The 16,103-nt window shown below is 36.0% G+C and overlaps 1 protein-coding gene and 1 long non-coding RNA gene across 3 annotated transcripts; one reads left to right on the forward strand and one right to left on the reverse strand.

Moving 5' to 3' along the window:
- Positions 1–72: 72 nt before the first annotated feature.
- Positions 73–14,636, reverse strand: fbxw5 (F-box and WD repeat domain containing 5). 2 transcript variants are annotated; one of them, XM_048190121.1, is made up of 10 exons: positions 14,489–14,636; positions 12,696–12,891; positions 12,301–12,458; positions 8,998–9,181; positions 8,760–8,908; positions 8,089–8,415; positions 6,657–6,840; positions 6,397–6,544; positions 4,102–4,314; positions 73–1,809 (listed from the first exon to the last, which is right to left on the reverse strand). In XM_048190121.1, exons 2-10 carry the CDS (start codon positions 12,880–12,882, stop codon positions 1,539–1,541), a joined length of 1,821 nt encoding a protein of 606 aa, XP_048046078.1. In that variant the 5' UTR covers positions 12,883–12,891; positions 14,489–14,636; the 3' UTR covers positions 73–1,538. The 2 variants fall into 2 exon arrangements, with proteins under 2 accessions (XP_048046078.1, XP_048046079.1); XM_048190122.1 differs by lacking the exon at positions 14,489–14,636 and adding an exon at positions 13,419–13,571.
- Positions 14,619–15,886, forward strand: LOC125268007. The gene is made up of 3 exons (XR_007184781.1): positions 14,619–14,770; positions 15,403–15,483; positions 15,580–15,886. It is a non-coding gene; the product is annotated as an uncharacterized LOC125268007 (long non-coding RNA).
- Positions 15,887–16,103: the final 217 nt, after the last annotated feature.

The following is a 16,103-nucleotide window of genomic DNA, read 5'->3' on the forward strand; positions in this document are numbered from 1 at the left end:
TCAGTAAAGGTAAAAACATGGGATATTAAGACATGGTACCTGCTTTGGGTAAAATAAGAAATTCCCACTGTATCTGGTAAAAGAAAAAGTTTAATGGGTCAAACAAATTATAAACATTCCACAATACAAAATCTAATGATGGCAAAAAGCCAAAGGGCAGGTGGGAATATCAGATTCACAAGCTCAAATAAATGTCACACAGAGATCTAGGTCCATTAAAAACAAAACAACTGATGTACTAACAACTACAGAGAAGAATGCTGCATATTGTAATCCAAACTTTGTCATGTGTTGCCATAACACAAGTAACAGATATTCCAGAGGAGCTTCACAGGTATTGATCATATATGTGAGCCATGGGGAGCATTTATTTTTTCATCTGTATGAGATAACAAATGAGCACCTTTGCTGAACATTTACTGCTGGTAAACAATGTAAGCTTATGACACAAGAAGGTGAAGTGCTGGAGGTGAGTTATGAGTATAAAGTAGCAAAGCACCCTTATGCTGCATAGTGTTTCAATGCTGTACAGTCATAGAGCTCATCTACATTAAATATATAACGGAGAATGAAATAGCCTGTGGTAAACCTGTTTGGTAGTTTTAACAATCCTATAGAAATAAATGTGAATCCAACCTGCACATCATGTCATGACATAAGTCATACTAGATGTAAATATAAAATAAATATGACACCATAACAGAGGTGTGTCACTGGTTCATTGTTAAAACTGAATGATTGTATAAAGGTGACGACTAAAGGTTCAACATAAAGGCTTTAAATTTCTTTGGAATTTTTACATTTTCAGTATAGTATGATTGTTAAATCCATATGCACATTGGATAAGATTGGTTTCAATAATAAAGGCATAGATGGAGTAGAAATAAACATGGTCATTCTGTAACTGAACTGCCCTTTCATTACATAAAACTGGACCACATATAAAACACCAGAGACACATAACTGTTGTAAATTTATAGCAGAATTTTGATTTTTCTCCCTTTTAGTGAGTATTTAAATACTCTGATCATGGTCTTGTTCTGATCATCAGGTTGTCAAGCTTTTTAATAATGTACAGAGAAAAAAATACTTATAAAATGTATGAACGTGCAGACATGCACAGGCGGTGTTTCACTCACCACAACTGGGTTAAATGGACTTACAACTGCACACGTGACACACACGTGAATGTGACCTTTACATCTTTCTTAAAATTCTTGGTTCTTTGCCCTTTGAAGTCACATATCCTGTTGATGTCCATCTTGTGCGTTTTCTTGCGCATCAGAACTGATCTTTCACAAATATGGTGATCCAAAAAGCCCATTTTCTTTTGTTTCTTTATGCAAAGATCACTTTTCATTTTTCAGTGATTTGTTGGTCACGGTACATCCTGCAGGAGGGCCACTAAGGAAATACATGTACCCTTGTTGTTGTCATAGACACCCATGTGCAAGTCCATAGTTTCTTGACCTCACACATGTCTCTCTGCTCATGGAGTGTCTTTCTGTAATGTTTTGATACACCTGCCAGAGTCCAGGTCAGGGTTTGCCATTCAGATTAGCTCTTCTGTGGCCGAGCAAGGAGGAGAGCAGTTTGTGAGCCCGTGGTGGGTGTCGGGGGGCCTGGGTGAGACGCACCATGCGTGGCGAGCGCCACACTTTAATGGTGGAGTCATCACTGGCAGACAGCAGCAGCTCCTGGTCTGCTGGGCTGAAGGCCACAGAGTTAACCACATCATCATGTTGCAGGCGTGCCAGGCAGATGTTGTAATGTCGGTCCCAGATGTAACCGTGCTTGTCCTCTGCGCCACTGCACAGACAATTACACCAATTAGATAATTAGAGAACACTTCTGGTGCGGCTATGACTTAATCCTTATGATCTTTTGTTTGTCAAGCGTTGAGAGAGAACTCTAATTGGTTCTTCAGCTTAGTGATCGAGTCAGAAAATAAAAGCATAAGTGATGAAAGCGAGCAAAAACATCAAGCTTTTGTCGCAACTAATCATTTTACGTTGGCCTGGCGTGTCATGGCCTCAAAAAAAAAATCATAAGATGCAACCATAAGATGTGATGTGGAAGAAAGGTATGACATTTATTGGAGAAATAAGAAATATACAACTGGCACAATATTCTTTCATTGCATTGAGCACATATAATTCACAATATTGTGAATATTGCCATGATTTTAATACGATTCCAAGTTTCCAAATAATTGTGCCAGTAGGGTAGTTTCACTGTCATTCCTTGACTCATAAGTATGAGAGAGATTTTGAATACCATCTCACCAAGAGAATATTTAGCTTAGTAGCAAAAATGTAAATGCAATTGGGAAGTTCAAATTCATTTCTGTGAATCAGTTATTCAAACTATCCATTCAATGAATCAGTCCAATGAACAGTTATTTAGTGTCATTCAAATATTGCTGAATATTACCATGTACTGTATTGCAGATGTAAATTTAAATATTCTTTTGTTCAACAATGAAAAACTGGTTATTAAATGCTTATAGTATTTTAAAACTATTTTAACTGTAATTTACTTCAAAAATAATGACTTGCATTAAATCATGTAAACTGGAATACACCACAACTTTTAAAATCTGAAAATAAATAAATAAAAATAAAACAATAGACATCTGTCATACGACTTTTGTAAATGGTTAAAGAAAAAAAGTCGTTCTGATCACAAACTCATCAACACAGAAACAAGTGGCTTGTTGCTAGTAGACGTGTAACAACTTAAAATAGCCTTAAAATATCAAACATGTTTGATATTCTCAGACTGGATGGAATCATAAGCTAGAAAATATCTGCAGAATGGCTCTGACTCGCCAACTAGCGTTGACTCCTCCAGACTGTACACTGGGCAAAAGTCATGTAGTGTATTTCAGCCTTAAAGGAGAAGTTCACTTCAGAATTAAAATTTCCTGATAATTTACTCACCCCATGTCATCCAAGATGTTTATGTCTTTCTTTCTTCAGTTGAAAATAAATGAAGGTTTTTGAGGAAAAACATTCCAGGAAGTAACGCAGTAGGGCAGAAAAACTCATCTCATTTTCTCCTCCAACTTCAAAATTGTCCGACATCGTTGTTTTGCCTTTTTTTGTAAAGGGCGTTTGACTTAGTCTTTGCGCATTTGCTTTATAGATACTGGAATGGTACTTCCACCTACGTCACGCGTGACCTTTCCAACGTTATTAAGTAATGCGTGGTGCATCGCAGAGCTAGTGCAAGATGAGCATTTGTGGTTAAAAAGTATATAAATAATTTTTTGTTTTAGAAAATGACAGATCGTTTTGCTAGATAAGACCCTTATTTCTCGGCTGGGGTCGTGTAGAGTCCTTTGAAGCTGCATTGAAACTGCAATTTGGACCTTTAACCTGTTGTACCGCAGTGAAGTCCACTATATGGAGAAAAATCCTGGAATGTTTTCCTCAAAAACTTTAATTTCTTTTCAACAGAAAAAAGAAAGACATAAACATCTTGGGATGATATGGTGGTGAGTAAATTATCAGGAAATTTTAATTCTGAAGTGAACTAATCCTTTTAAATCATTTTTACAGATTGTCTTTTTGTTTTTTAGAATGAATTTCACCAAAAATTATTCTCCTCTTGCAAATTATTGCAAAAAGAAAAAGGGGAAAATAAAAATATTACCCTTTAATGCCATTTCAGAGCCAATGCCTAAATATAGCAAAGTAATATCCAATATCCTCATATGGTCTGAAAAATACCAAGATATCCATTTTATCACAGAGCTGCAGTACTGTGTTGTCCTTGTTCATACATTCTGGCACAGACTTTATCTTATGTCTTTTTTATTTCTATTGACTTCAATATCATTATGGCTGGTACAGATCACTATCATACCCCGCCAAGTGGAAAACACTGACGTGTTGAAATTCATATTTGCTTTTTCATCATGTCAAAACATGAGGGTAATTACCAGCTTACAATTAATGTAAAAGCTTAATTAGTCATGCAACCAATTGATGGTTAATTTGGCAATTAACATTCCTGTTATTAAATACTAAAAAAAGCAAATGTGTGTGTCAGGGCCTTTCAGCAAATACAATGTGCTAGTACTGGGTTGTAAATTACCTGGCGACAAAGTCTCGGCTGACATCAAGGAAGATGAAGAAGCATTCATCGTTGGGTGTGAAGGCCCGGTGAGCTCGAAGGCTACGGCGCTCCTCTCTAAGACTCTTCAGATCAATCACATGCAGGTCGATCTCCTCCGCGATGGGAGGAGGGGACATAGGGTCAGAGATCACACAGCCCGCCGGCCACGCTCGACTGTTCACGTACAAGTACCTATGTGCAGACAAACACTGAATGACGGCAGCCACTTTAATTGATAATGCTTTAATTTCAGCAGGGTTTATACATTTTTAACCACTTTCTCATTTCAGCCATAAACCTTTTTTTTTTTTTTTTTTAAAAGGACGAGTCAAAATTATAAATTATTATATTTATATTAAACATAAATGTGTGGTATTCAAACTGCTCTGAAATCTGTGCAGTGTTTTTACTTTGGAATGTGCAGTGATTACATTTAATTAAATCATAGCCTTTTGAAGTTTAATAATCAGTTACATTAAAGGTGGGGTAAGCCATATTTCAAAAAAACTGGTAGTTAGTCGGACCAACACCAACAACAAACGTGTAGCCAATCAGCATTAGGGGCATATGACAGTCGAAGAGAGAGAATGAGCAAGAGGGAGATTTGATGAAAGACTGCAGAAAGAGAGATAACACACAATACAAAAGAGCTCAAAAGAATATCACTGGAATTAAGGTTTATGACTGGTCAAGCGTTTTAGGACCCGCATTAATATTAGAAAAGCTTTCCAGTGCTGGAGAGAGCTAAGTGGGAAAACCTTAAAACAGACACGGAGGCTGCTTTGATTCCGCTTCACACGTGAGTAACATTGGGTTTGAGCGTCATTGATTGTCTGGAGCTGCTGTTGGTGACTAACAACAAACTCCTGTTTGTATTTACTCTTGTGTATTGTACATATTTTGTGCTTCTTTGTCATTCGTTCATCATCTGCGCTTTATTTTTCATGAAGAATTATTTTGTTGCACGTCAGCTGTGATAACAGACATCCACTCTCGCATTGCGTGTGTAACAGTGGCCCAGCTAGTAAAAGTTGTGGAGGTAAACCACTGCGCACTGACGACCGCTATAGAAAATGCGGTGTTTAGCATCATTGTTAGCATTCGCCTCGCCTGCCAGCAGCGATCGGGGTTCGACTCGGAGCTGGGTGGATAGGATTGGAGGGTGAGTTTTGGAGGTGGAGCAATGAAGGGAGGGGTATGTTTGTTTTGGTTGATTTCAAATATCAATATGTCCAACAGTATTTTTGAAACATGGCTTAGCCCACCTAATCGTCATACAACGATTCTTATTTTTCTGTCCCCAAAATTTAAGACCTCTTGAAATAATAATTAAGACTTTTCTTATACCATTTAAGATATTTAAGGCTTTTTATGGCCTTAAAGGATTAATTCACTTTCAAATGAAAATTACCCCAAGCTGCTGATGAACACAATCGGAGAAATATTAATAAATATCCTGATGCATCCGAGCTTTATAATGGCAGTGAGCGGGATCAATGAGTATGAGCTGAAGAAAGTGCTTCCATCCATCATAAACATACTCCGGGAGGTTCATAACCACCTTCCTATTCAACTTACGGGACAAGTTTAACTGACGCAACACCAGTTCCATTTTTTTTGTAATTTGAATACGGAAGGCGGTCTGGTGGAAACTAGATATTTTGCTTCATAAATTCTTGAATATGGATTTTTTTTTTTACACAAATGCATCACTTCGCTTCAGAAGGCCTTTATTAACCCCCCGGAGCCATGTGGAATATGTTTATGATGGATGGATGTGGATGGAGACACTTTCTTCAGCTCATACTTGTTGATCCACGCTCACTGCCATTTTAAAGCTAAGATGCATCAGCATATTTATTAATATTTCTCCGACTGTGTTCAGCATAAAGAAGAAAGTCATATACACCTAGGATGGCTTGAGGGGGAGTAAAGCTTAGGGTAATTTTCATTTGAAAGTGAACTATTCCTTTAAATTTGAACACAGTACAGAATTCAGCTTTCTAAGTCTGCTTGTGCCCCCTGAAGGAAAACTTTGTGGTCTTGTATCCCATAGAAAGCAACATCCTGGCTCACATCACTCACAGCACTCTAGCTTTGTGGTTGCATGACTTGCAAGGTAAATTTAGCCAGATAATATTCTACACAAAAACCACAAATTTGTTCTCGATTAAATTTCGCTGGCCAAATGAACTTGCTGAGTAAACTGCTTTAGTCCAAAGTCAATTAAAAGCTCATGTATGTTAGTCATCTACTGCTGCACAGTACACATACCTATGGTCAGGTGACAGACCCATGCCGATAATGTGGCCGTGTATGTCGATCACATGATCCAACGAGTCAAAGAATTCCTCTGTACTGCGCTCCTCTCCTAACACAGGACCACACGTTGTCATTTGATCAGGCATTATCCGCTTGATACCTGAGACACACATAAACACATGAATTTACCATCCAGACATGTACTGTATGGAATTAGCAGATTAAGTAATCATTCGTACAGTGTCCCATCCAAAACACAAATGCAGACTCACCTATTTGGTGAGGCGAGTAGGTAAGGCTGCCAGTGGTGAAGAGGAGGTAGGTCTTGTCCTCTCCTTCTCCCGGAGCTGAGGGAGACACCAGGTTTGGATCAGGAGCTTTGGTGCGTCTGCTGCCCATCAGCCTGGCCACCTTTGTCTCCAACTCTCGATCACGAGCAGCTATGCTCTGACATCCCTAACAGCAGCAAATATAGCACACATAACTGACAACGTACAAGTTAAAGAGGAGTGCTCTCAATGCATGGTTCATTAAAAAGTTTTCCGTCAAAGTTGATCTTTTGCTAGGGTCTGTTATGCTGAGAAAATACACTTCAACAGGAAACTGCATTCCCAGTCCGTTTTACTTCCATAATGCAGGGATGCAAACAGGTAAGGCGGGAAAAAGTTGAGAACACTGCGTGGGGCAGGGGCATGCTCCGAACATTTTTTAAAGATATTTGCTTTACATGCTCATTTGTAGTTACTTTAAGGGATTTTTTTATTTATTTGTTATTACCTTGTATGTCAAAAACTGTAATTTTTCACACACACACACAAAAAAAAAACAATTGTTGCAACATTTCACCAAAATCAAGATTTAATAGGCTACATTTGGTCAAAAAAAGATGAAGTGCTATGGAGGCTATTTAAGACAATATTGGCTGATTAGACGGCAATACTGAGCTAAACTGCAAACTATTTGCCCTCTCTCTCTTCACTGTTCCCACATCTCAGACCCCTCTTTCTCTTTCTTTGGAATAACAAGGCCAGATGAGTAATTCACAATTAGGCCTCGAACATGTATCAAATACTGCAAATTTTGATTGCATGCAATGAAATTTCAATGAAATGTTAATTTTCAGTATTGAAAGGTGACTTTTTTTCAACAATGGAAAACTGACAGGTTATTTACCGGAATCTATAAATGAGGAACCAAAAATATTTTGGTCTTCATCAGGCATAATTGATTCTATATTGCATTATACTCACTGCTTTTGTATTCATAGTTTTGTTGCTGAAAGACTTTTTATAAAATTAAAACAAAATTCCCATTTTCAAAGAGAAGACTTTTTCCATCTATGTATTCTGTATCTTTACAAGCATGAGGGAATTGCCAAAATACTGGTTGTGTAAACTTAAAGAACTGTTCCTACATTTGAAATCTGATGCAAACAAACATTAAAATGCATATTTGCAATTATGCAGCAAATTGTATGTGCACATCTAACTAATTCCAATAGAATTTTAAATTTGAATTTTAACAATATAATGACTGCAGAAAGGTACAATTAAATTCAATTAAACACTAATCATTTTCAACGTATGCTGCTCTTTATGTCAAAGTTTTCCAAATTTACATTTATTAATTCAGCATTCTAGGCTTTCTTCATGATATCACTGGGATCATTTTTCACATGAGATGCTAGCGATTTCTAGATCTTACATGTATTACATGCTGCAGCCCAGATGGGTTAAATGTGGGCAGATGTGCTGACACTCTTTTTTCTCCTCGCTCCTCATCCTCCTCGTCCTCATTATCTTCTTCCTCCTCCTCCTCTTCACTGTCTGTGTTTCCTAGATCAAAGAAAAGAGGCTGGTGCTGCTGTGTCCGCTGAGCTTGTGCCTGTGACTGAGCTTCATAGTCCAGGAGGAGGTCAGGAGAGTCATGCCGACGGCAGTGGGCCACCATCACTGTGCGGATAGTGCTGGCATTGATGTTCTGGATCTTAAAGAGGCGCTTCACCACATTCACGTTTTCTGACTCAATGTCCTAAACATGGATGGGGTAACATTTGAGTAGTTAGGACAAAAATGTTGTCTATATCGTCTACAGCTAGGTAACTTCATAACCATTAAATTATTAGTTTTTTATTGTTAAAACTTAATGTGGTTACAGATATTTAATAAAGCACCACAATGAAAATATGTCAAAGATCACAATGGGTCTCATTAACATTTTTTTGTGAGAAAGACTATGGAATAACACAATAGAAACCACTGTTTTATCACTGGGTAAAAAGCCAGAAAGCAACATTTTCTCAATTCATCAATTACAGTTAATTTTGGACCCAGCACATCACTTTGAGACCATACAAGAACTGAACACATCTGGACCTGGAAGGCTTTGTTGAGCCAGAGCACAGAGCAGGAGGTCATGTTGCCAATCCAGTGCAGGTTACCAGAGATAAGGTGGGTCTCATTCAGCCAGCAGCCGAACACGTCATAGGGCTTATTTCTCACGCGAGACAGTAGAGTGTAGTTCTCTACGGATCCAAAACAACAATATCAATCAAAACTCAACTTAAAGTGACTGTGGGTGTGTTCAGTCGATGTATATAAAAACAGTATCTACCCAAACTGAAGACTGCAATCTCTCCAGAGGAGGAGTGATGTGGGCCCAGGTAGACCCCTGACACCAGCAGGAGTGTGTCATCCGCATTAAACTGGGAGAACTGAGTGTAGCCCCAGTTAAACTGTCGCATACTATAGCTGTGAACCAAAGAGATGGTGCCATCTGGTTTCTCTGTGTCCCAAATCTGTAAAAACACCAAACATATTATTCAGTGAATAGCACTGAATACAAACTTTTTATTTTCAACATTAAGATTTTAGTTTACATGTTATTTATATATGTGCTTAAAAGGAGCTAAAAGGAAGTATATTTATTGGTAATTGCTAAAGTGAGCATCACTGTCACCATTGCTCATGGAACAACGACATAAGAGTGTCAGAGATGAAGGTAAGGATTGTCTTGCTTTAAATATGCAGAAATGCACTCTGCATCATGTTGGTTTCATATGGTTGTAAAAACTTTTAAATGAACAAACATTTAATAATACTAACTTTAATAACATTAAAAATAGCATGTAGTGCAACCATCAATTAGTATATAATTTCCTTACACCTTGAAAACGTGAACCTACACATCAGAACCATTATTTAAAAAAATGTTTAAAAAAAATCCAAGGTAGAAAGTGGTAACACTTTAAGGTGTAGTTACATGTACTTACTATAGTAATTATGCATAATTACAAGCAACTATACCAAACCTTAAACCCAACCATAACCCTATAGCAAGTATATGTATATTTTTTATAAAATTAGTGCTTAATTGTGTAACAACCTCACCTTAAAATAAAGTGTAACCTAAAGCCAGGGACATACTTAATGACTAGCTGAAATATTCTAAGACTGAACTGAACACACTTAAAGACTGTTTACTTTGACTGGAGTAGATTTTAATCTTTCACAGTTGGAGAAGAGCACAAACGTTTACGACTGAGTCAGACTGCTACACAGCACATTCAACGATTAGTAAGTCACAAACATGGATATCAAGAGACAAGCACCACTACTTATTTGCAGTGCAATTTGTGCATAAAAACAGGGGGAAAAAACCCTGCCAACACTGGTGGTTTTATTTATGAAACATTAAACATAACTTGAATTAAAAAATGTTTTTCTCTATTAAGTTTTCTTTTTGTCTTTATTGCCTGAGTAGACATTTCATTATGCTTTTCCTTATTAATTTCATTAATTACAACATTTCTAGAGCTATTTTTAAACCTATAATCAAGCAATAATATACACTATTATTCTCAAATCAGGAATTAAAAATGAATTGGTTCGTTCTGAGCAAAAATGGTGGGCTATTTTTTTGTTCCATTTCCAGAGTTACCAGTTACCAGTTAGAACGAAATAAAATACTGCTTTATTTATTCCAAAACAGGAGTCATTCAAAATGTTATTTTAATTTTCATTTTATCAGTCTAAAGTAAATGTACAACGCTCCCAAATCTATTTAACGTGACTGACAACACTGGAAACACTGAAAGAATGGCTTCATTTGACAGAAGAGATGCAGAGATATTCAAGGAACTTTTACCTCATTATATTTCTTTAAATATAGGCTACTATTAGATATAATTAGTGTATATATAAAATTATTTTATTGACAAATGTCATGTTTGTATTTTTTTATTTGTTAGACTATTTAAATTAACATATACTTCCTGAACAAGCGCGCACCCTAGTCCGTGCCGCTTTCACATTCATGTGAATGGCGGCACAGCTCGAATGCAACCAAACCTCACAACACCTCCTCTCATGTTCGGTACCTTGGTGCGCACCCATGTCCATATGACAGCTTTCACATTTCCTCCATTTTTTCATGCGAATTGTTCCGAACAACTGTCAGTGTAAAAATGCCCTTCATGTTATTTTTAAAATATGCAAAATCACAGCTTATTCTGAATTTTTTTAGAATAAAGTTTCACTTTTTTTTTTGCAGTTTCACTTTTTTTCTGCAAAACAAAATGAATAGCCTAAAACAATTAACTTGTAGGCTAATGTTACCTTATGAAATAATACAAAAAAAACATCAAAAAAAAAAAAAAGATTGTGTTTGATAAAATTACAAGAATGATTTTTGACAGGGAACGCTAATCCTCAGCATAATCACTGACGCCAGTCGCAAAAATTATGTTAGAAACTTTGTGAGGACGACTGGCAACAGATGGTTCTTAAATTCTAAGACTAGCATCTGTAGACACCGTGACCGCACAGTACATGATTTTTAACACCGACTGTAAACACCGACTGAAAGCAACAGGCTCTGACTTGGTGTGTTTGGACATGATCAGTAGTATTAAATTATATTCATTATAGGCCTTTCAGTCATTAAGTGTGTCCCTGGCTTAAGAAGTTTTTTTTTTTTTTTTTTGAATATCATAATTTATTAATCCAAAAAGATCATTAAATGTTTTGGTGTGGCAACACATGACATTTTATCATTTAAACTTACCTTGCCTGTCATAAAAATGTCAAATTATATGATATTTTTGGCCCTGACACAGTCCTTTTATATCATCAACATCCTGTTCATATATTTTTTTCATGCATGTTGGTCAAAACATGTGACTGATTTGGTTGTGACTGGTTTGTCAAATATTTTTTGTATCAATATTTGATAAAAGATTATGCTGAACAAACGTACATGGTTTTGTTTCCAAGAAATTCATTCTTTTATTGAGGCTTTTTTTCTTCACTATGATATCAGAAGTTTTCAAGTCATTATACATTTATAAATACATTAAAAAAGCATCATGTCATTGGCCTTCATACTTACTGTTATTTGATTTGAAAAAGTATTAAATTCATAACTTGTCCTATATCATTTGCTCTAAGAACATGAAAATGTTATTTAATAAATTATGATTTTAATTAATAATAAGCAAAAAATATGATTATAAAACATTTTAGACATGCCATGACATGACATGACAGATGTCCCCTGCCCAGATGTCCCTTTTTTATATAAATATAACCAAAGATACTATATACTATAACTGGCAAATCAAATAATTTTTTTCATTCAGACATTTATTTGCTCATTATAAATCATGAAAATTAAGTAAACATTTGAAACGTGCATTTGCAAGTTTTTGTCATGATTTGAGCGTTTTGAAACAAAATTTATGAGACAGTAGTTGGCAGATTTTATTGGCGATTTCAAAAATGAAATTGAATCGTAAGCTTAGTGAACAGCTTTAGAGAATTTGATGTTTCCCCATTGAAATAGCTGCCGAGAGGCATTTCAAAGATGGCCGCAGAGTGAAATGACTTGCCTGAAAGGAACTGCAGTAGGCAGTCTTACCTTAACAGTACAGTCTTTGGAGCAGGAAGAGAAGCGATGTCCACGGTGAGAGAAGGCCAAATGCAGGACCTGATCATGATGTTCCTTCAAAATCTGAACCTCCACACAGGGGATGCAGTCATACAGCCGCTTGAACTCCCTGTACCATGACACAGCCGCTGCACACATGCAGGAATCGCATTGTTACTTTGTACTGCCACACAGTGTGGCATTCATACATGACAAAGAGAGTAAAAAAGTGGCAAACTTTAGACACTGTCACACATATTTTACTACTATCTGGATTATTAAAGGCCACATGTACACATTCCACTTTAGTTGATCTTCACAGAAGTGTAGGTGTGTGCTACTATATTTTGCACATGAATTCATTAACTGCGGTGCAGCTGCAGTACCTGGGTGGCGAGGTACAGAGCGTGGGATGCGGTAGTAGCTGTAGAAGAGTTCCTTCCAGAGGAACTCATCACGCGACACAGCAAACCACTGACGGCAGGTAAACCCAGCACTCAGCACTGCCTTATGAGGGAGATGCAAGAAGATTTCCAGCACCAGGCTGTCCGGCAAGCCAGGGCCACTTGCCATCCTGACATCCTGAGAGAACATAACATTAACAATGTTTCAATCCAAACACGTAAGAAACAACTCAGAAGTCTCAAATTGGAAATGTTCTGCAGCCACACTTCCCTTGAACTGAACTGAAAAATAGAACTGAGATTTGAACCCTTCCCTTTAGAAATTGCCCCTAAAAGTGGAATTTTGAACAATCTTGATCATCATTACATTTGGACTCAAGTGTAATGTGTCTAAGTGTCTTCTAAGTGTAAAGAACAAGAAAGTGTTAATATATGTCCATGTACCATGTGCTCTAGAGATCAACGAGCTGAGAATGAGATATTAAGGTTTCCATAAACACCTGTATAACCCAAATTTATTGTGTGCCAACATGACACAAAGTCAGTCGCAGTGGTTAAACCAAGTAACATAAAAATTACCACCAATACATAGAGTTAAACACACCAATTAGCTAAAAAATGTTTAATATAAATAATAAAACAAAGAAATAAAGCGATTTCGCACATAACAGACAATGTCCATCTCTAGCAAGTTTGGAAGCTTACCTTTCAAAGAATATCGTTTGACACCCTCTACCTGCAACTCCATCCACTTTAACGGGTAAAAAATTGTGGCTCACCCATCTCATTTTTCTGTTCTAATTTAAGATCTGACAGCTGTGAATTATTAGTAACAGAGTCTGGCCTTCTCCACCCATTTGTTTATTTTTAGAGGTAAAGAGTAAGGAAAGGAAACTATGTAGAAATTATTTTTCTCCATTTTTTTTTTTTTAAATATAAAAAGGTACCACTTTGGAATCTGTAGTTTGTTGTTTTGCTGATTTTTGAACACCTTCTTAAATGATAGTCAACTGATCTAAGAGCATTCAGCAAATAAAGAAAACTTTATTTGCACATAAAGAGAAGTTTCTGTGAATAAATGATTATGCATACTCTTTTAACTACTAAATGATTAGGAAAGCTAAAATAGTCTGTGTTCTAGGGATGTATTCATGTAGAAATTATGATCATTATTTTTGTTATTATTGATAACTGATAAGATGGCATAAATCTATATTGTCTATATTGTTGTTTTATGGGAAAAAAAACAGCATTCACACTAAAGTTCAAATCTACAATTCAGTCAATTTATACAACAAACTAAATAAAACAGGAAAGTATGAAATATACATAAGATAAAAATAACTACGTTATTTTTGTACACATGCAAAGATATAGACATTCTGGGTTACCAACCAATATAATTGATTTTTATTTATGACTAACGTTATCCCAGAACGTCCAGATCAGGTTAGATTTATAAGATTTATTGAAATTATTTCAAGCAGTGCATCCACCCACATACAAATTTGGTAACAAGTTTTGATGTTTTAATATTATGGCAGATATTGAACATCTGTACTGTACTGTCTGTCTTAAACTAAACTGCTTGAACGCACATAATAAGCCCGATATAATACCGATATATCGCTGTTAATTGTTATTTTTCGTTAGCAGCTAAAGCAGCTAATAACACAAGCTAATCTCATTACCAAAGCTGAAGACAAACAAATATCCACAGGACATGCTTTGTGAAACTATATTTCAGATAAATATTTAATTAATTTTTACATTACCTGCCAAAGGTCACAACCTATGGAATAAATAGCTGGTTTACAGGCAAGAAAAATATATCATTCTCAATTTGTTTCAGCTCCGGTTAAACGACTAGCACAATCCCCAGTCTACAAAAATCGAACTCCGATGCAATACGTGCTTGGAATAGCTCAGGTAAAAAAGTCGATCGCAGAAAATGTTTACTTCTGGTGTGTCGTAGGATGTTCTCATGTTGATTTTTAGAGCACCTCTTTGGATGAGACAAAGACAGGCAACAATGTTACTATGATTGATTATGAGCGGTAAGTTTAACCCAAAAATTTGAAGACAGTTTTTTTTTTTTCTATTTAATTATTAGAAACAGTATTTTGCTCTTTGGAATTAAAATGTACACGCAGTTACAACAAGGGAGTACACATAGTGAATATGTAAACAAATTGTTAAGAGCTTAATTGATGTTTTATTTTAAAAATGTTAGATAATGGCTCAAATTTAAGTTAATGGCTATGGATAAGAAAGCTGACTGGTCATATCATTTTACATCTTTTACGTTCTTTAAAGGTCAAAGAAAAAACCTGAATTCCTATTGTAATTTCTAATTTTCCTAAAAGATATTGTGTCATATTTATCATAACCCCACTATACTTATTGTATATCGTCTTTATACTGTATAATGTCCATTAAGAGTTCCTCCAAATTATGATAAAATATTTCTGTACATATTAATTTAGATAGTAGTTCAGTATTTGTTCATTTATTTGTTTATTTTGTTGTGAGAAGTCAGGGTTGGTGTATGTAAGTTACATATGCACCTACCAAACCATGTTTTTTCACTCTCCATCCAATGTAGGTGAACTTGAAGTAGTGCTAATGTAAGCAGACAGGAGATACTGTACAAGTGTTTAGTAATGTGAAATGTTATTTTTGGTTTTAGGACTGTCTTACTTGGCTGAGAGGTTGGCTTCATGTATTACATCTTCAAAAAGAGTCACAAACACAGGGTGACATGCTAACAGTAAGTAATATATGCAAAAAAAGAAAAAAGGATTTAATAAGGATTCAGCTTAGATTGTAGACACTAAATTTGAAATTCTTATTTCTTCTCCTGCAGGACAGCGAGTTTGGTCAGTCTCAAGGGCACCTCTATCAAGTGACCCCTCCTCATTCAATGTGGTTCCTATATAAAAAAGCATTTTTAATAATCAGTTAGGAACGAAAGCACTAATCATAAATCAATATTTTTTTCCTATACTGACAGCAATGATGAACTGCCTGTACACTCCGTTAAGGGGATGGGCATTTCTGATAACCCGTTCAGTGCATAAAGTATAATACAAAACTGAGTGGTCAATATATACAAATACAAACAATGTTCCTATATGACCCTATAATAAAAACAAATGATGGTTCAAGTTCAAGTTCAAGTTCAAGTTACTTTATTTATACCCGAAGGTAGATTTTGTTTGCAGTAGAGTCCTCATACACACATATGAAACAGAGCACATAAAAACTACAACATCAAAAAGTTCTTGTCGGTCCAGAATAAATAATACATACATGACTCCTCATACACAAATAGAAAATAAAATACATAAAAACCAAGTACACAATAAGCTTTAACTCATTCCTCAAAGT

Source organism: Megalobrama amblycephala, linkage group LG4, assembly GCF_018812025.1.
Source record: "Megalobrama amblycephala isolate DHTTF-2021 linkage group LG4, ASM1881202v1, whole genome shotgun sequence".
Taxonomy (NCBI): Eukaryota; Metazoa; Chordata; class Actinopteri; order Cypriniformes; family Xenocyprididae; genus Megalobrama; species Megalobrama amblycephala.